This window comes from Rhinatrema bivittatum, chromosome 14, assembly GCF_901001135.1.
Source record: "Rhinatrema bivittatum chromosome 14, aRhiBiv1.1, whole genome shotgun sequence".
Classification (NCBI taxonomy): Eukaryota; Metazoa; Chordata; class Amphibia; order Gymnophiona; family Rhinatrematidae; genus Rhinatrema; species Rhinatrema bivittatum.
Window position 1 is genome coordinate 37,130,799 of NC_042628.1, and position 20,130 is coordinate 37,150,928.

The following is a 20,130-nucleotide window of genomic DNA, read 5'->3' on the forward strand; positions in this document are numbered from 1 at the left end:
TGGATAACACTCCAAGATGGCGCCGGCCGGGCCCTGGGAGAGGTCGTCTTCACCAACAGCGTTCACAATTCGGAGAACAGCGAGCGGACGAGGGCTGAACTCAGACTGCTGGCAGATGCAGGTGATTAACTTCACCTTTATGGAACAGTTTGTGTGAATTCATTGAAGCAGACACACCATAGCTGGCAGTGCAATTCTCATCTTATATGGGTTGACTGAGCTTGTCTGTAATGCTACTAGACTGTTGGCTTTAATGTTAATGCTTTTCTTATTATTTCATAGATGGGAGGGGGAGGCGGGAATGCGGTTAGGAGTGCTGCTCATAATGTACCCCCTGACTGCAGATTCGCGAAGGGATGGCGAATTTTACCCTTGTAGGGTGAGGGAATGTTGGAGCCCACATGGGATTTTTTCTTTAGGAGGCGAGCATGTATCTTTTGTAATTCCCTGCTCTCTGAAGCAGGCTGGGGTATGGTTAGCTGATTCTGTATATCGTCTAGTATATGTCGTGGCAGGTCATTACGTTGCTTCTTTGTCTCTTCTAACAAATTATGGTTACAATAATTTCACTTAATGTAAAGGGGCTTAATTCATATAGGAAGCGTTTTATACTCAAGCGGGAACTTAAGCAACTTAAAGCTGACATTGCTTTTATCCAAATTCCATTTTAGGGGAGAACAAAATGGTGCCTTGAAGGACGTGGTTAGATGAGCTCCCGACTACCACTTCTTTTGGATTCCCTTTTAACTAGAATGCCTCACAAAAAGGAAGGGGAAGGTAAGGGAGGGAACCTTGACCCCCCCCCCCCCCCTTAAGCCTACCCCAATACAGACGATGATACGGGAGTTCTATTCCGCAGCGGGGGAGACTCTAGGAGAGTCTGCTGTGGTACAGGAGGTGGAGCAAACTTCCAAGCTACTCGATGAAACATCTTTGAGCCCTGGAGCACGGTTACACCTTTCCCCCTCCACCCACCCATGTCTGAGCATTTGGGTCAGCGGAAACCCTGAGGCCGATATTGCTTCTAGTGGAAGAAGCGTTCCAGGCAGGCTCAGCTGTGGGAACGACGGGGCAGACCCAAGGCGAGGAGACTTTAATCGCCTTGAGGGAGTTGAATATCGCTGCATTGAGTAGTGTAGGCAGTTCGCTGCCATCTATCACTGCTCAGGGAAGGAGTCAGACGGATCAAAGAAAGCTGGAAAATACAACCCAGAACGTACCGGTAAATATACCAGAGATAAAATTGTTAAACCTGAAGTTGTAACTTTAGATGCCTTATGGAACGCTGTGTCTTTACTTGGGAAAGCAATCATTTCCTTGACTACAACAATTAAGGACTCTCAAGGACAACTCAATATGGTGAATCCGGTAGTTCTGGCTAACTCGACTAAAATTCAGGAAATGGATTCCCAAGTAAATCAGATAAAGGTAATTCAAACTGGCCTGATTCAGGGCGATTCGAAGATAGATAAGTGATTGGAAAGCCTGGAGAACAATCTCAGATATAACAACTTGAGAATTATGAATTTCCCCAAATGCAAGTTAATTTCCCCCAAGGAACAGCTTAAACAATATTTTCAGGAAGTACTGTTGTTTCCTAGAGGTGAATTGCCTATGATTTGGAAGGCCTATTTTCTATTTGGGACAGCTCGGAGAGGTGGGGGTGCAATGGAGGACGATGGAAGTCGAGGGGAGTGTCCTGAGTCAGTGTCTCCACTCGAAGATTTGTCCGACTTCCTTGAGACAACTCAGGAGGAACAAATAGAGAAAAGAGATGTTTTACTGGTGAAGCTTCTGGTACCTGCTGAAAGAGAGATGGTTTTAAAGAACTTTTTCCGAAGTAGGAATAAGCTCTACCTGAGAGGAAAGATATGGATATATCCGGACATTGTGAGACCAACGCAATTGCAAAGGAAAACATTTTTGATTCTCTGTCCCAGAGTTCGGCAATTAGGCGCGCAAATAATGATAAAGTTTCCATGTAAATGTATACTTACAATAGAAAGTGATAGATATGTGTGTATGGAGCTGGATCAGTTGGAATTATTCTTGAATTCAAGAAGTGAGTTGGGGGCAGATCTGCTTGCTAGTACCGGTAATATTTAGGTACCTTGCTACTTCCTTTTTTTCTTTTATGTTTGTATAAGAAATTGTATTTAGATTTAGCTCTAAATTTTCATGTTTGTTCTCTCCAGATTGCATGATAAAATACAGGATAAAGAGCAGAGAGTAATAGTTTTTGGAAATATAATACTATATGTGTCAAAATGTGACGAATATTAATATTTCATTATGTTTAATTTTTCCTGCTGATAGTGTATGATCTGCCTGTAATTAAGATGTATAATAATGCTTTATATTAATTGTTTAAAAATAGTAATAAAGAGAAAATTAAAAAAAAAATAAATAAATTCTGTTTTAAAGGAAAATCAGTCTACCTGTTGTCTTTTAATGTGAGTGAATAGGGAAAAGCTTCAGCTTTTTCCTTTATTTATCTTTAGCCCTGAGGAGGATCCAAACTGGGCTATTACATCAAGGATTTTTTCTAGACATATCTTGGGATTACCAATAAATGTTTATTTGCAGATGTTATGTTATCTTAATAACTTTGTCCCAATATAAATTCCTTGAAAAATTTTCTTCATTCTAAGTTTCTACCAAGGGTTCCAAAATAATCACATATAACAAGTGAGATAAAGGATATCCTTGTCTAATGTCTCCAGTAAGCAGAAACTGACAGGACATAACCACATTGACCAGTATTTGAGCCATAGGACTGGCATATAGAAGCTGAAGCCATCCCATAAAATTACTCCCAAATCCTTTTTATTCTAACACCCACCACATGTAATACCACTCTTCCCTATCAAAGGTGTTTTCTGAATCCAAACTGATCAACATTCTATCCTGCTGATTTGTGTTCTGCAAATGTAATGCCAGAATCGCTTTAAGTATGTTGACAGAGGAATGTCGTCCTTTAATGAATCCTGTTTGGTCCGATGAAATTATGGTTTGTAGTAACCCATTCAATCTAGCTGCCATAATGCCTGCAAGAATTTTGATATCCTGGTTCAATAGGGAAATTGGCCTATAGGATTCCAGGATCTTTTTTAGGTTAGGCAACAAAATAATAGTAGCCAGATTATGTCCAACGTCAAAAAGAGCCCTTTTCCTTTGCTAAAGAATACATGGCTTTTAAAGGCTGTTTAATGAATTCCCCAAGTATTTTGTACATCTCTGGACCATATCCATCATGTCCTGGTGCTTTACCAGTCTTTAATTTTTTTTTTTTTACATTCTTACATAAGAAAATGCCATACTGGGTCAGACCAAGGGACCATCAAGCCCAATCTCCATCCTCCCTTTCATTGCCAAGCTAATGGAAAGAGTCATTAACTCACAACTCAATGCCTATCTTGAAAACCACCTGATCCTCCACGCTTCCCAATTTGGTTTCTGGAAACACTTCAACACCGAATCTCTACTTCTCTCCCTCTCCGCCAAGGCCACAGCTACCTCCTTGCCCTCCTCGATATTTCATCAGCCTTCGACACTATTAGCCACCAGCATCTACTGACACGCCTGGAAAACATCGGCATTTCAGGCCTGGCCCTTGCTTGGTTTAAATCCTTCCTCTCAGAAAGTTTTCCATTAAAATTGGGAACTCCACATCCTCCCCACAGCCCCTTCAGCAAGGAGTCCCCCAAGGCTCATCACATTCCTCCACCCTCTTCAACATTTACATCACCCCTCTCTGCCAACTCCTCTCTGATCTCAAACTTAAGTTCTACCTCTACGCTGATGATGTCCAGATCATCATCCCCATACACAACTCTATCTCTGATGCCCTAGAGCATTGGGAGAACTGCCTCACAGCCATCAACTCCCTGCTCACCAACCTCCATCTTGCCCTTAATATGAACAAAACTGAACTCCTACTTATCTCCCCCCTCCCTTCCTCTGTCTAACATCCCCAAGCTCAACCTTCTCTCAATGCAACCTTTTGTAAGGGACCTTGGAGTTCTCCTCGACCACCAATTAAGTAGGAAGAATTATGTCAACTCCATACTCAAAGTCTACTTCTTCAAACTTAATGTACTTAAACTTACCTCTCCTACACACCCAAGACCTCCGTACAGTGATCCAGACTACCATCTCTTCCAAATTTGACTACTGTAATGCTCTCCTCCTAGGGCTCCCACACTCCACTATAAAACCACTACAAATGTTACAAAACGCCACAACAAGACATTGCAAATTCCCGTAAACATGAACACATCACTCCCATCCTTAGAGACCTACACTGGCTCCCAATAGCCTCCTGTATTCTCTACAAAACCCTTACCATAGTACATAAAGCAATTCACACCCACAACTCCAATTGGTTAGATTTCCCTTTTACCGCTCCTCAGTCCACTCGACCCACTAGAGCGGCCAATAAAGGCACCCTTGTCGTGCCCTCTCTGAAAATAGCCCATCTCTCCTCTACACGTGACCGTGCACTCTCGCAGGTCCCACTCTTTGGAACACCCTACCAGCACCTTGAACCGTGTGTAACCAAATTCAAAATGAGATTAAAAACGTTGTTATTCAAACAAGCCTATCCAGAATAGAAGGCCCACAAACCTTCTTCCAAAGTATTACCACACGGCGTTTATTCTTTCCTCATATTGAGGACCCAAGTATTATTAATCTTTCTCTTCATAGCTGCTTCTTGTTACCCCCCTCCCAGTTTTGCTTTCCCTGTTAACATGTAATTTCCAAGCTTAATTCGTTCATTGTAAACCGATATGATGTCCATAACTAATGCTGGTATATAAAAATGTTTAAATAAAATAAATAAATAAGCCCAGCATCCTGTTTCCAACAGTGGCCAATCCAGGCCATAAGAACCTGGCAAGTAACCAAAAACTAAGTCTATTCCATGTTACCATTGCTAATGGCAGTGGCTATTCTCTAAGAGGTAGATCTTCAAAAAATACGCGTGCGCGTACTTCTGTTCACGCCACCGGTGTGAACAAAAGTACACCAGATTTTATAAGATACACTCGTAGCCGCGCGTATCTTATAAAATCCGGGGTCGGCGTGCGCAAGTTGCGCAAAATTGGCAGCCTGCGAGCGCCAAGCCGCTCTACCTGCCTCCGTTCCCTCCGAGGCCGCTCCGAAATCAGAGCGGCCTCGGAGGGAACTTTCCTTCCGTGTCCCCCCCCCCTACCTTTGTTGGGCAAGTTACGCCTGCTTGAAGCAGGTGTAACTTGCGCGCGCCGCCCCGGCATCCCCCGGCACAGGCCGCAGTGCCGGGGGACTCGGGACCGCCCTCCCGGCCCGCCCCCGAACCGTTGCCATGCCCCCTCCCGCCCCTTTTAGGAAGCCCCGGGACTTACGCGCTCGCCGGCGGCCTATGCAAAATAGGCGCTCGTAAATCCGGACTGATTTACGCGCGCAGGGGTTTTAAAATCTACCCCGTTATTTTTATAATTCTTTTGCTGGCTCTTAGGGAGCAAGTGCAAGAGACTTCCTACTCCTGTGATGTTATAACCGGAAGCCCAAAAGGACTGTGGCATTTCCAAGCCTGTGGTCAGTACATCTCCAGTGCCTTGGGACCTCAATGTAGTTCTTGTTCAGCTCATGAAATTTCACTTTGAACTTTGTGTTGGTGAATTTTAAGTTTCTTACTGTGGGGGGTTTTGTGATGTGCTGAACATGTGCAGACGAGAGTCTTAAGGCTCTGGGTGCCATCCCCTGGAAATCTAAAAAAATATAAACTATCCATTGATGCAGAACCTTGATTTTTACAAGGAGTGAATGGCTTATGTCGATCGACAGATATATGCCCAAATCGCTTAATACGATGTCCTTGAATGGGGGCAAAAAGGATAAAGAAAACTTGGTGTGATGGAGAGTTGACTACTTCACCAGAGCTTAAGCTCTGGAAGCGACTGAGGTCCTCACAAGACAGTGTGTATGTGCGGGAACTCCATGCATACTCTGTAAGACCTGCTGAGCTCTGAGTTGAATCTGTGTTAGCACTGTCAGATGACATCACCCATGCATTATGGCTTATTCACCTTGTTATATTTGGAGAACCATGTTTACAGGTAAGCAAACTTGCTTTTCTAATTTGTATGTTTCATGTATATTATTTCCCACCATTATGTCTGCTCCATAAGGATAAAATGAACAAAAAAAAAAAGCTCAAGAAGAATGTATTTTGAGTTTAAAGCAAGTATTTCAGTGTCAGGGTTAAACCTCAGTGGTGAGGTGCAAGCCTGGATCTCAAGGGTTTAAAACTGTCGTTCTCAAACCACTTGTCTGTGCAATTAATGATGGCACCTCTATAGGTAGGACCCACAAAACAAGAAGGGAGGTGATCTATGAAAGCCGTAATGGTGTCAACAAACAGGATAGATGCCAGATGTCCTTTATAAGCATTTATTGTAGTGGAGACGCAAAAATGCCCGACTCAGCCGAGTTTCGCCACTTCTCAAGTGGATGCCTCAGGGGCTATGATAAAATACATAAATATTAATACACATATATTTATGCACGTACTCACCAATATAAAAACATAAATATGATACATAACTTACACAAAATACTGAATAAAACAGACATGAAAGATGCAACTAAAATGGTGACATAAAATACTAATACTTATGTTTTTATATTGGTGAGTACGTGCATAAATATGTGTATTAATATTTATGTATTTTATCATAGCCCCTCGGGCAGCTACTTGAGAAGTGGCGAAACTTGGCCTGAGTCGGGCATTTTTGCGTCTCCACTACAATAAATCCTGACCAATACCAACAGAGGAACTCCACTACAAAGAACTCCACGTCTCCACTACAAAGAATCCTGACCAATACCAACAGAGGAACTCACATCACTCCCATACTACGGCACCTTCACTGGCTGCCAATAAAATATAGAATATTACACAAGGCCCTCACTATAATTCACAAAATTATCCATAATCAGCAACAACTAGACCTCCAGATTCCTCTCAAATTATACTCATCAGACAGACCGATCAGAGAAGCATATAAAGGTACCCTGCAACCCCCTACAACGAAATCCACTCGCCTATCATCCACCAAAGAAAGATCTTTCTCTACAGCCGGCCCAGCCATCTGGAACAAGATGCCCACAGAACTCAGATTAGAACCATGCCCGCTCACCTTCCGTAAAGAACTTAAGACATGGCTTTTCATCCAAGCCTTCCCCTAGCCTACAGAACCAGCAATTCCTCACTAGTTCAGATACTGTTTCCTTACTAAACACTCCTACAAGTGTAGTCAATACACTTATGCCTCTCCTCTTCATATTATTGTATTATCTAATTTTATTCAGTTATGCCTTGCTATCGCTCCGGCTATCCTAGCCCTCCAGGTTAATACCCCTTGTTATATGTAACTTTCATTTCTTGTTATATGTTTTTGACTTTGTTATTCCCCCATGTTATTTGTAAACCGATCTGATATGAATTTCTTTCATGAAGGTCGGTATATAAAAATGTTAAATAAATAAATAAATGCTTATAAAGGACATCTGGCATCTATCTTGTTTGTTGACACCTCTATAGGTAGTGCTGATTGACGATCAGGTAGCAGGTATAATATGTGAGCTTCACAGTATTTCATGATACGGGAGCCAACTGTTGGATTAGGAAGAAAGAAAGGAAAAAGCATATTTATTTGGGAAGTAAAAGAAAAAAGGAATATATTTATTTTATCAAATTTATATTAAACAATATAATGTTCATATCATTGTCTCTTTGTATCCCTGTGTTCAGGAACCTGAGAGTGTGATAACAAGTACATGATCTGATCAGAATGCTCCCATTAACATGCAATATTATAAATTCTAAAAAGGAAAAATGATCCTGCATTTGAGGGATCTAACTATATGGCAACAGTCCGTTGGTTGATATCTTCATAGCAATCAATGAAAATGAGGGATTCTCAATTCAGCATTTCAGTAGGATTCTTATAGCACAATAGTTCCCACAATAGAAGATTCTGTTGCCAGACAATTGCCCTTTGCTATTATGTTTCATTTATAACCTCCTTATCAAACTCAAAGGATTGCCCAAAACAGCTTACAACACATTTAAAATACAATTTGTACACAAATCAAATTCAATAACAATTAAACAGTACAAAATGTAATCAAAATACAATATACATACTTATTCCCACCCTGTTAAGCTGTATACCCTGAAGCCAAAGATGAGGGAATCTAAATAAAGTTAATGGCAATTACTCTGGTAGTAGGAATCCTCTACCAACGAGTCTCATTTTTAGAAGATGGTGTTTAAAAGCATATTAAAATCATTTCTTTCTTTCCACTACCACTTTTCTGTGAAAGAGCTGTGGATCTCATATTCTACTTACTAAATAGAACTGGAGTAGCATTGATCTACAGAGTATCCTTACAGAAGCTCTTTTTCTGTCTCCCAGCTTGGTGTCTTGGTATTATGGAAGCTAGACCAACGAGGTCGAGTGCAAGGCTCTCCTCAATTGAAACATGAATATGGAAAACGGCTGTCTCACTGCATTTTCAAGCCACTTTCTCCCAGCGAGTAAGTACAGCAAATAAGCTTTAGAATTTGAAAAACATTCTGGTTTTTTGACTTGGTAGTTTGCTCCTGCTCCTTTTGAACTTTTAGATCCAATCAGAAACAGGGCTTGGATCTGCTGCATGAGCCTTCATTCACAACTACCATGTGATTTCCCCCTCCCCCCCCCAAGGGTCGGCACTTCCACTCGGCGAACTAGGTGGTTGCCTACAGTGCCAACCCATAGTGGGGGGGCATGCCAAAATCACCAGCATGAGCCCTGCTGTTGCTGCCAAAGATAGAAAGAGGCCAACTGCAGAGCCCATTCCGCCAGTAGGGGAAGACCAAGAGAGCAGCCTACACCCATGGCTGAAGAAGTGAAAAAGAGAGGCTGGGAGGGCCATGGGCGGAGCCCAACCTGCCTGCGACTGAAGGTGCAGCGAGACCTTTGAAGGTCTGTTGTCAGGAAGCCCATCTCGCCTGCAGCTAAGACAGGCTTATCAGAAGATCTGTGAGCAAAACACATCTAACCCACAGCCAAAGAAGTTGAGAAACCTAGCGTGAGAGAACAAAGGAGCCTTTGTGCTGAGAATGGAAATTTGTGTGTGTGTGTGAGAGCAAGAGGAAGTCTGGGTATGTATGTGTTTGTATGAGAGAGAAAGAGGAAGCCTGAGTGTGCGCGTGTGAGGGAGAGAGAGAGAGGAAGCCTGAGTGTGCACATGTGCATGCATGTGTGTGTGAGAGAGAGAGAAAGGAAGCTCAAGGGTGTGTGAGAGGGAGAGAGAGAGGAAAGCCTGAGTGCATGTGTGAGGGAGTGAAAGTGTGTGTGAGAGTCTGTAATTATGAGAGTGAGGTGCTGTTTGTGAATGTGTGCGAGAGCGATGGAATGAAAGTGTGTGTGAGAGGGTGAAAGAGAGGGAGCCAGTGTGAGTGAGAATGTATGTGTGAGTGATAAAGGAAGTGTTTGAGTGAGTGAGAGAGAGAGGGGGGGATCCTTTGAGTGTTTGAGTGAGTAAGAGAGGGACCCTGTGTGTGTGTGTGTGCGTAATTGGGAGAGAAAAAGGGAGCCTGTGTGAGAGACAAAATGAGTAAGTGTGTGTGTATATGAAAGAGAGAGGAAAAAGTGTGTGCACTACAACCCCACTTCCCCGCTCCATCTGCTAATCCACAGCAATCTCAGGACATCTGGAAATCAAAAGTTACCAAGTGACTTATTTTCTCCTTGTTAGGTTTATTCATTTGGGTGTGTTATGATGTGATTTATGATTTGAAATATTTTAGGGGGGTTTGGAACCTTTTAAAAAATGTTTGTTTTACATTTTTTAATAGTCTGTTTTTCACCTGTTTTGAAATATTTTTTTTCAAATATATTTATTGAAGTTTGGAAACGATGAGCCAAAATAAATACAAGCATCAAACCAGTATCAATAACAGTACATCCAGAAAAGTATAGTTGTTCTACAGCAGGGGTCCCCAACCACCGGTCCACGGACCAGGACCTGGCCATTGGGGCTTTTTTTGCCGGTCCGTGGCACCGCCGCAGACCAGCACTAAACACTGACAGTGTGCTCTGCTCTGCTCTGCGGTGGGCTGGCCTCAGTAGACACGGCTCCCGGCACAGCACATTATGTGGGGCGAGGTGGGGTGGGGCGGCGATCTGGCCACAGAGTCGTGGCTCCTGGTCTAAAGGCTCCCCGCCCCCAATCCCTGTTCACAGCAAAATCACGTCCACTGTCCGTCTTTTACATTTTACGCACCAGAACTTTACCTACAAGTTTCCATCATTGTAACACCTTTCTTTTTCTATTCTCTGATTCCACTCCTTTCTTTTTAATTAAATATACAAAATAAATTCTCCTTCTTTGCCCTCCCCCTCCCAGTGCAGCCCGCCCCCCCCCCCCCCAAGAGAGGGGCTTCCCGGGAGCTCCTTCTGAGGCTGCAGGGCCCTGCAGTGAAGTTACAACCTCCCCCGTCCGGTGCTTACATGTTGGGGTTCCTCTGGAAGGCGCTGTTAATGTCCCTCACCAGGCGCCACCTCCTCTTTCCACTCGGCCATCGTTGCGTGGCCCGAGCCGGCCCAGCAGGCGAAGTAAAGGCAGGGCAGCCAGCTGCGCGAGCCCATGATGACTTCCGGGGTAGACTGAGGTCAGTTCGAACGAGGGGGCGGGGAGGAGGAAGGAGATAGGCGGAGCCTGAGGGCAGATTCAGCCTCGCCCACTCCTTCCTCCCGATCCCCCATCGCTGCTGGAGCAGCGTGAGCATGGGTTACGTAGTAGTGTTGGCAGCCGCGCTCTCCCATCTGTAAAGGCTTTCTGGAAATCGGGTTTGCGTTTTTTATACTTTCCGGCATGGATGTGTCAAGATGGGAGCTGAATGGCTAGGACAGGGGTAGCCAACCTTTCACACGTTCAGAGCCACAAAACCAGAATTAACAAAGGCAGAGAGCCGCCATGCCTTTCATGGGTGGGCGAGAGCTCCCTCCACCTCACATATACGCATGAAAGAAAGGGCCAACTCTCGCTCAGACATGAGATTACGGAGTAGAGTGGACATAAGGAACACACTTCGGGTGTCACTGTCTCCCATCACCCCTAGATGGGACCGTCTTGATGCAGGAAAACAAGCCCAGTGCGTCCACTGATCCAGGGAAACAAGCCCAGTGCTCCCACTCATTCTGCACCTATGGTGAGTTGAGTCACATTCACATTATAAATGTCATAATTAAATGATAAGTATGCACTAAAATCCAACCCCCTCCATAACCCCACCCTGCCGGGCCATGGAAAAATGGTCTTGCTTGAAGCCGGTCCCTGGTGCAAAAAAGGTTGGGGACCACTGTGCTACAGCATGTGAAGCCCTCATTGATTCTTTACTTCCCTTCCCACCCATCTCTTATCCCCATCCCTCCATGTTGATTATGACAAGAGAGCTGGTTCTACCTCCTTGTTATCCAGCCATGTACTACTGTAGGCACTTTAAATTTATTTATTTTTTACTAAATTCAGATGACAAGCATTTCCTGATTAATTTAAATCCATTTTCAAAAGCATGTCTCAGTCTTCGGCAATCAATGTAATATTTATTCAATAGATAAAGGAAAAAAATATATGTCAAGAGACAAAGGCAATCTAATATAAAATGTGGAATGGGCCACTAATGAATTATGTGTACAAAAAAGACCCAATACACTCCCTTTACAAATATTCTATAAATACAAAAACACAGTTAAAAACATTTTTAATCCCCAAACCTTTCATCATATTAAAATACTATTGAGATCTCAACCACCTAAAAATCATATGCATTTACCCACACATTCACACTCACATACACACACACACACACACACACACACATCTTAATTAAAAAGCTAGTCTATGCAATATTGAAACAAAGTATCAAAACTTCCATAATAATGAAACAAAATATCCTACCCTTATTAACAACCCAAAGTCTATCCCTGAAAATGAAACATAGTATCAATCTTATGTATGCAAGAATCGTCCACAAAAAAGTAGTGCTGTTTCAAAATTTGTATCCTGCAGCATCCTTCTCTTGAAGATTACATGTGTAGGTAATATCCATGCCGAAAGGGAGGGTATTGGGTCTTTTTTGTACTTGTAAGCTGTTAGGCAAATTTATCCCACATTTTCCTTTTATGGGTTTGCCAATACCTGAGAGCGACCAGGAGTTATAAATTCAGTATCGTTTTCCTCACCAATGGAAAGAGAGAAGCTATAAAGTCTTCCCTAATTGCCAACATTTTCCCATGCTTTTTGTTGGAAAGACTTTTTGTGGTAAATTATTTGAAAGTCAGTAGTTTGATCGTTCTCGACTCCCAGTGGGTGAGAACTGGGCCTTCCCTCGCCATCCAGGTAGATAGGATTGTTTTTGGGGGGTTTTTGCTACTAAGCTAGCCTTAACTAAAAATAGACTTTTATTTGCTGAGAGATATTGATGAATAATTCCATAATTGCCAAAGAGCCAAACCAGAGGTTCATTTGGAAGAGAAAAGGAGAGCAAGTTTGCACAATAAGTCTGTACTTCTCCCCAAAATTTTGAACTACAGGGCAACTCCAAAAACTATGTATAAAGATTCCCAGTTCCCGACCACATTTGACACAGATAGCACTGTCACACATCTCTTAAATGCTCGGTCTTGAGATAAAAAACTTTGATGCAAAAATTTGTATTGTGTTTCCCTTAGGGCAACATTTTCTGTAACTTAAGAACTCCTTATGTGGCAAGGAGTAGCATTCTTGAAGCTCTTGGAAACTATGTATGATATACGTGTTGCCAATAAAGAGTTGTTGTATTTGTTTGAGACCTTTCAGGTGCCATTTTTTAAAAACAGGATTGTCCAAACCTGGAGGAAGCCGCGGGTTCGTGCAAATAGAGATGAAAGAGAATGTATTGCTTGATTGATGGGTTAAAAGACCAAGCCTTCCTACATGAATTAACTAGCAGAAAGGACATAATAGGAGCAATCTGAAGTAATGAGTTTAGAGATTTTGAGCCTAACCAGCTCTATAAAAGCTTCAAAGGGGAGAATTGTGATATTTTTTTTTATATCGAGAATGTCGGTATAAAAAAACCCTAAATAAATAAATATTTCAAATAACCAATTTGATACATGCCTTAGTAAACATGCCACTTTATAAATCTGTAAGTATGGGCAATTTAAGCCTTCATGAACTATGGGTCTTTTTAAGATGTGAAGTGGGGTTCTCGCTTTCTTCCCAATCCATAAGAAAAAGTCTGACGAACCTGTTAATTTCTTTAAAATCCCTTCGAGTCAGCCAGATGGGAAGCATTTACAACAAAGAGCCATTTTGGAACTTCTGTCACTTTTAATAAATGAATCCGGCCCATAAGGGACAAAGGTAATACCCATCAGTGAGAGAAAGATTTAGGCATGCCCTTTAATAATGGTTGCACATTGACTTCATATATTTTCCCAATATTATCGGGGATCTTGATCCCTAAGTACTTCATTTCTCCATCTATCCATCTTAATGGAAAACTACTGTCCCAACTATCTTTCAAGGTGCTCTGGATATCTAATGCTTCAGACTCATCTTGGTTAATTTTCAGCCCTGCGAACTTCCCAAACGAGTCCTGATAACTTATCACTTTTAATAAGGAATCCTTGGAGTTAGTCAAAAAGATTAGAGAACATCAACAAAGGCTGCTACTTTAAAAAAAATGATCTCCCATACTATAACCCTGAATATATTCATCTTCATTAATTTTCCTTAGTAAGAGATCTATGGACAAAATATACAATAAAAGATATAAGGGGCATCCTTGCCTGACTCCTCTACCAATAGCAGTATCTGCAGATTTGTGTCCATTTGCTATTATATTAGAAAATGGGCTTTTATAAAGTAATGATGTATATTTTATGATATCACTCTGAAACCCAAATCTTTGCAGAACTGAAAACATATATAGCTATGAGACCCGATCAAAGGCCTTTTCAGATTAGAAGCCTATGGCCATCGCTTGGGTATTTAGATTAGTACATTTATTTATAACTGTTTTTAACTTAACTATATGCGTACAAGTTGTTCTTCCCTTAATGAACCCCACTTATTTTTTTAGAAATCAGGGTTGGTATTATCTGACCCAGTCTACCTGCTAAAATCTTTGCGACTATCTTTAGATCAAAATTGAGTAAAGATATGGATCTATATGAAGATGGTAAAAGTACATCTTTCCCAGGTTTGGGCAGGATCGTGATGTATGCTCTATTAAAGCCTGCAGGAAACGCCCCTTTTGGAGAGCATCTAGGAAGAACCTGCTCATTGGCCCAACAACTTGCTATTTCAACACTTTATAATAATCGTAAGAAAACCCATCGATCCGGGAGCTTTGCAGTATTTACTAGAGTTTAAAACATTCAAAATTTCATAAGCTTGTATGGGCCTGTTTAGAAATTCTAGTGACTTGCGGAAGAAACAAATTCTAGTGACTTGCGGAAGAAACAAATCTTTAAAAAAACAGATTTTCCTCTTTCGACCCACCTGTTCTATCTTCAGAGTATAATGATTCATAGAAATGTTTTAGAACCTCACAAATATCTGCCCCCTTATTGATAATAGAGCCCAGTTTAGTCTTCAACTGTTCAATAAAGGTTTTCCCTCACCAAACTGGCTAGAAACTTTCCCGCTTTATTCCCAAATTAAAGAAGTTGTGTTCTGAGCATTGTAGCATTTTTTGGATAATCTGATGCATATACGTATTCAGACTTTCTAGAATTGCAAAATATTCTGATTTACTTTATTTAATTAAATAGCTTGCCAATTTTTATTTTTTTTTGCAATCCTTAATTTCTCTTCTAGTTGTAAAATAGTTTTGTTGAGGCGTATATTCCTGCCAATTAGGTATATGAGAATTTCTCTCCTTAAGACAACTTTACTAGTTTCCCAAAAATGTTTAGGGGTAACTATATGTTGTTGGTTATTTTTTCGAAATCTTCCCATTCTTTTTTTAAAGAAATACTTAAAAATCCACATCTCCTTTCAGGTAACTGGGAAACTTCCAAATTCTTTCCCCTACCCCAGAATCTAATAGCTGAATATCGATCCATATCATAGAATGGTCAGATATCCCTGACGAGTCTATCTCTGCCTTGCTAATTTTAGAGAATACTACTTGAGAAGCCAGTATATAGTCTGTGAGATAAGGAGGAATATGCCCTAGAAACGTGTAAAATCCTTTACCTCCAGTTTAAGACTCTCCATATATCCAAAAGTTGTAACCTTTTACATAAATATGGTTTTCCCTCACCCTTGTTAATACTTAACCTAATGCTACAAGGTAGTTTATCAAGCATTGGGTCATGAACACAGTTAAAGTCCCCTGTTAAGAATAAACCACATTTCTAATGGATTATTAGAATATTTACTAATTTTGAGAAAACAAATTGTGGTCCTATTCATTGGGGGCATAGAGATTATAGAGTATTACTTCTTTGCCATTAATCTTCCCAATTAATATAATGAAATCTCCTGTCCGGGTCCTGAATTTCATTTCCTCTTTGCCAAGTCACATTTTTATTACTACGAATAGCCACACCCATTTTTTTTTTTTTTTTGCAGAAGAAAAACGGCAAACGTTCACCCATTCCTTATTGAGTTGTGCACTTTCTACTTCAGAAAGATATGTTTCTTGCAAGCAAGTGATTGATACTTTATTCTTTTTTAAATATTAGCATACCTTCATCCTTTTTATCAGGGACCCTAGCCCATTATCGTTCCAGGATATAATTCTTACACTATCACCCATTTGTCATAAACATAATTCTACATAAAGAGATGTGAGACAGCCAACCTTGCCACACATCTGTGTTATCTTGCCACATCTGTGAATGACTCCAAACCTTTGTACCCCAATGAACCTTGATATTTACTGCCATGTCCTACCCTCCCTCCCAGCTGCAACAACAAAATGGCTCTCGATAAAGCAGCATATACCAGCTTGAATGATTAGAGTTGAGAGGGTGACTATGTTTAAAAGAAAAATACCCCTTCCATTCCCTCCCCCTCCATCATGCCAAATTCTAAGTCTCGCCAGGTAATGTAAGGTGAATTTTTTGTTGTTGTTGTTTTTGTGCTAGAACTGAGCACAGTGGATTGAAAGCACGTCATTTCCTGGATACCGTCAATGAATAATCTTGGAAAACTCTGGGTATATCCTTATATTTTACTTCTTTTATTTTTCTGTAAGACTGCAGGACTTCTTGTTTAAGTGCAAAATTTAGAATTTTCGTGAGAATAATTCTCTGTCTGGTCTCCCGGTCTTTCCGACTGCCCACTCTGTGGGCCTGTTCAATTTTTATAGCTCCTTGCAGATTCGAGAGGTTTAAAACCTCCGGTAGCCATTTTTCTAGGAAATACAGCAGGTCAAAAACCCTGATCTCCACTGGTAGACCAACAAATATAGATTATTTGACGAGAATGATTCTCTAAATCCTCTGTCTTTTCTTACTGACATTTGGCTAATTTTTCCAATTTCACCTGTCTGCCTTCTAGTTCAGTCACCTCATCTTCCATTACTGAAATCCTCCCTTCTCCAATTTATATGCATAAGTTAAAGTCAGAAATAGCTGATTTGACCTGTTGTTTGTTCTGAGATGGAGGAAAGTTTCTCAGTTAAGGCAGATAGACCGCTGCTGTTACTTCTGAAATCAGATCACGGGAGAGGGCAGGCCCAGCCAGACTCTGTATTGCGGCCACCATTTTACCTCTCCTGCTCCGACTTTCTTTGTCTTTTTTTTTGCCCCTTTAATGAGGATAATGTTGGGGCGATTTGTTCATAAAATGATCTATTAACATATAGACGTTCTTCCAAAGTATTTTTACCTGTGGAATGACAGATACGTTCGGATTGCAGAGAACTGGAGAGATCAGCACCTGGAGCTTTGAGACCCAACTTCCCAGGCTCACCACAACATGTGACCTCTGAAATATTTTTATTAGTATGGTTTTACTATTATTGATGATTTATTTTTCTTGATTTTATTGTTTGCTATCTTATGTAGAATAGCAATGTTTCTGGTTTTCCATTGTGCACTGCGTACAGAGTCTGGCTTGGTGCAGTTTCCAGTTCAGTTTGTTTTCACATTTTTATTTACACTTTATGGCCTTTTTATTCTGTATTTGGTGAGGGTTTGTTTATGTTTTGCATGTGTGACTGAGATGAGATAATTTGGTAGTGTGTAGTTTCTATGTAGGGATCTATAGCAGCTTGGTTTGTTCTGTTTTCCTAATAGGAGGTGTATTGATATTTTAGGACCTGATATAATATTTGCAGTATAGGTAAAGTTGTTACTGTTTAAGTACTGGCACTTAGTTTTGTTTTAGTATAGAAGGTGTCCTATACTTATGCTTTCTGAGTGCCAAGCACACACCCAACAATAGGCCTAATATTAAATGGATTCCAAGTGTCTTAGTTTGCTTTTTTGCAGGGTTTTCTGGTTGGCGAATAGCAGTGCTTGTCAATATATATGGTGTAAGTGCTATTTTTAACTAAAAAAATAGAACTTTTTCATTTTCATGTAAAATCTATTACAAAATGCAAAATTTATAATTGTGTATGGGGTTGCCTGAGAGTGTGGACAGGGTTGATATTGGGTGGGGTGGGGTGGGGGGCTGTGAGCACAAGGCTGTAAAGTTTGCCTAGGGTGCCTAATACCCTTGCACTGGCCCTGCTTCCCCCCCCCCCCCCCCCATTTTATATCCCCTTCCAACTTCTGTTTAGTCCTGTTATTGCAGTGACAGTCCTTGACTGGGAACCAATCAGCAAGACTCCTTTCCAAGTCCTACAGTTATGGTTGCTAAATCTGGCCACAAGGTGTCAGCATTGCATGATGACAGACTCCCTCTGCAGCATCTCCAGTCCTGGCTGAGTCGAAGTGTAGGAGACCTTAGCTAGAAATCAAATCCTCCAATCCAGGGCCCATCTCATGGCAGTCTACAGCATGGTGAAATGTTTCCAAGCCTGTCTGATTTTCTACATTCTTTTCCTTTCTTATCATTGTGAATACCACTCTCATCCCATTAGAGTGAGAACTTCTAGTAGGTTTCTGTTTCTGGAGAAAGTTGGGCTTTTTGCTAGTTTGTGATATCCTTTGAATAATTCTTATGTAAGTCCAACAAAGATAATGAACTTGACCTATTATGGCAACAAAAGTCTCTTCTTTAGATGAGCAGGAGTGATGGCAACTCTCTTTTGCATTTTCTTTGATATCTATGCAATAAAACAGAGCAAAGCAACAATTGTCAGAGAAAAGGCAATTTGGATTGTCACAAGGGCTAGGAACATAAGAACATGTCATGCTGGGTCAGACCAAGGGTCCATCAAGCCCAGCATCCTGTTTCCAACAGTGGCCAATCCAGGCCATAAGAACCTGGCAAGTCCCCAAACTCTAAGTCTATTCCATGTTACCGTTGCTAGTAATAGCGGTGGTTATTACCTAAGTCAACTTAATTAATAGCAGGTAATGGACTTCTCCTCCAAGAACTTATCCAATCGTTTTTTAAACACAGCTATACTAACTGCACTAACCACATCCTCTGGCAACAAATTCCAGAGTTTAATTGTGCGTTGAGTGAAAAAGAACTTTCTCCGATTAGTTTTAAATGTGCCCCATGCTAACTTCATGGAGTGCCCCCTAGTCTTTCTATTATCCGAAAGAGTAAAAAACTGATTCACATCTACCCGTTCTAGACCTCTCATGATTTTAAACACCTCTATCATATCCTCCCCTCATCTTCCTTTCCAAAGTATTCATGGGCTTGTATTTTTGAGCATTTTTAAGTAATATGTGTTCCAGATAACCCGTTTTAGTTATTTTATTTATTTATTTTATTTATTTATTTATGACCTTTTCTTTACCGACATTCGTAAAAACACATCATGCCGGTTTACAATGAACTGAAAGGAGGAAATTACAATAAACGAGGGGAAGGGAGATTGGACAGGCAAGAAAATGGAGAGGGGAAGGGAGAAAGTAAATATAGATGGAAATAAAAGGAAAGGAGATGGAGAGGCAATAATATAACTGAGTACAAATAGGAACTGTGTACAGACTGTGTACAATACAGAAGGAACTATATATATCTTATGTATTGCTGTATATATAGATTTTTTTATATGGGAAAACAGTTTATTTCATATCTCAGTTCTCCATTTCCTGTTTTTTTGTTCTGCAGGGACCTGACACAACTGGCAAAGGCAGCAGTGAGTGGCGACGAGAAAGCATTGGATATGTTTAACTGGAAGAAATCTGGGAAAGGAACGCCTCTGAAATTTGGTGCTCAGGAGGGGCTCTCCTTCTTCCTTGGTGCTGCAGATGGTAAGTGAAGAAAAATCTGATTACACCCACAACCTGCTGGAAAATGTCCTTAAGCACATTCGGGCTTTTTTTGTATAGTGATTTCTATTTAAATACAGTGCTAGGTGATACCCAAGTGTTCTCTTTCTCTGTCTCTCAGGAGTCCCCTCTGGGGACAACTCGCAAACCTTTGTGCTAGCATGAGCACTCCCGTTAGCTATAACACAATAACTATAATTCAAACGTGGAACAGATTGTACCCGTTCCACCTTCTCTGGCTGTGGAAGCCCTGCCTTAAAGTGTGTAGATGATGATGATTCTTCTTTTTTAGGGCTAATCTGCAGCTGTTGCTGCAAAATGGAAGGCTTTTGCTTCTATATGCACACATTAATTAAAAAAACAACATAAAAACCCTATGTAAAACACTTTCAGCTAGGCTTAAGAAGCTACATCTAGGGGAAACGATTATGCTGGATACAGTAGAGGAAGCGAGTTTTTCTACAAAATCTGGGCTCAACTTGTAGCTTTTTTTTTCCTATGATGTCACATTTTTCATCTTTGATGATTCCTGCATTGATAATGTTGGAAGGACTTGAGGTATCTCTAGACAGGAATGGCTTCTTTGTTGTGACAGTAGTTGCTTCTTCTAGTCCAGGTCTGTTATACTGTAATGTTTCTAAAATTGCATATTATGAGAGAGGATCTGGGAGAGGGCCCCTTAGCAGAGTTT

At 41.0% G+C, this 20,130-nt stretch overlaps 1 protein-coding gene across 5 annotated transcripts in view; it reads left to right on the forward strand.

The window, feature by feature from the left end:
- The window catches only part of IFT140 (intraflagellar transport 140), a 298,079-nt gene that overhangs the window by 27,590 nt on the left and 250,359 nt on the right, over positions 1 to 20,130 (forward strand). For all 5 annotated transcript variants that reach the window (XM_029577418.1, XM_029577414.1, XM_029577415.1 and 2 more), the window contains exons 4-5: positions 8,463 to 8,584; positions 19,279 to 19,421. In XM_029577418.1, coding sequence (XP_029433278.1) covers positions 8,463 to 8,584; positions 19,279 to 19,421 — 265 coding nt within the window. The remainder of the gene's footprint in view (positions 1 to 8,462; positions 8,585 to 19,278; positions 19,422 to 20,130) is intronic.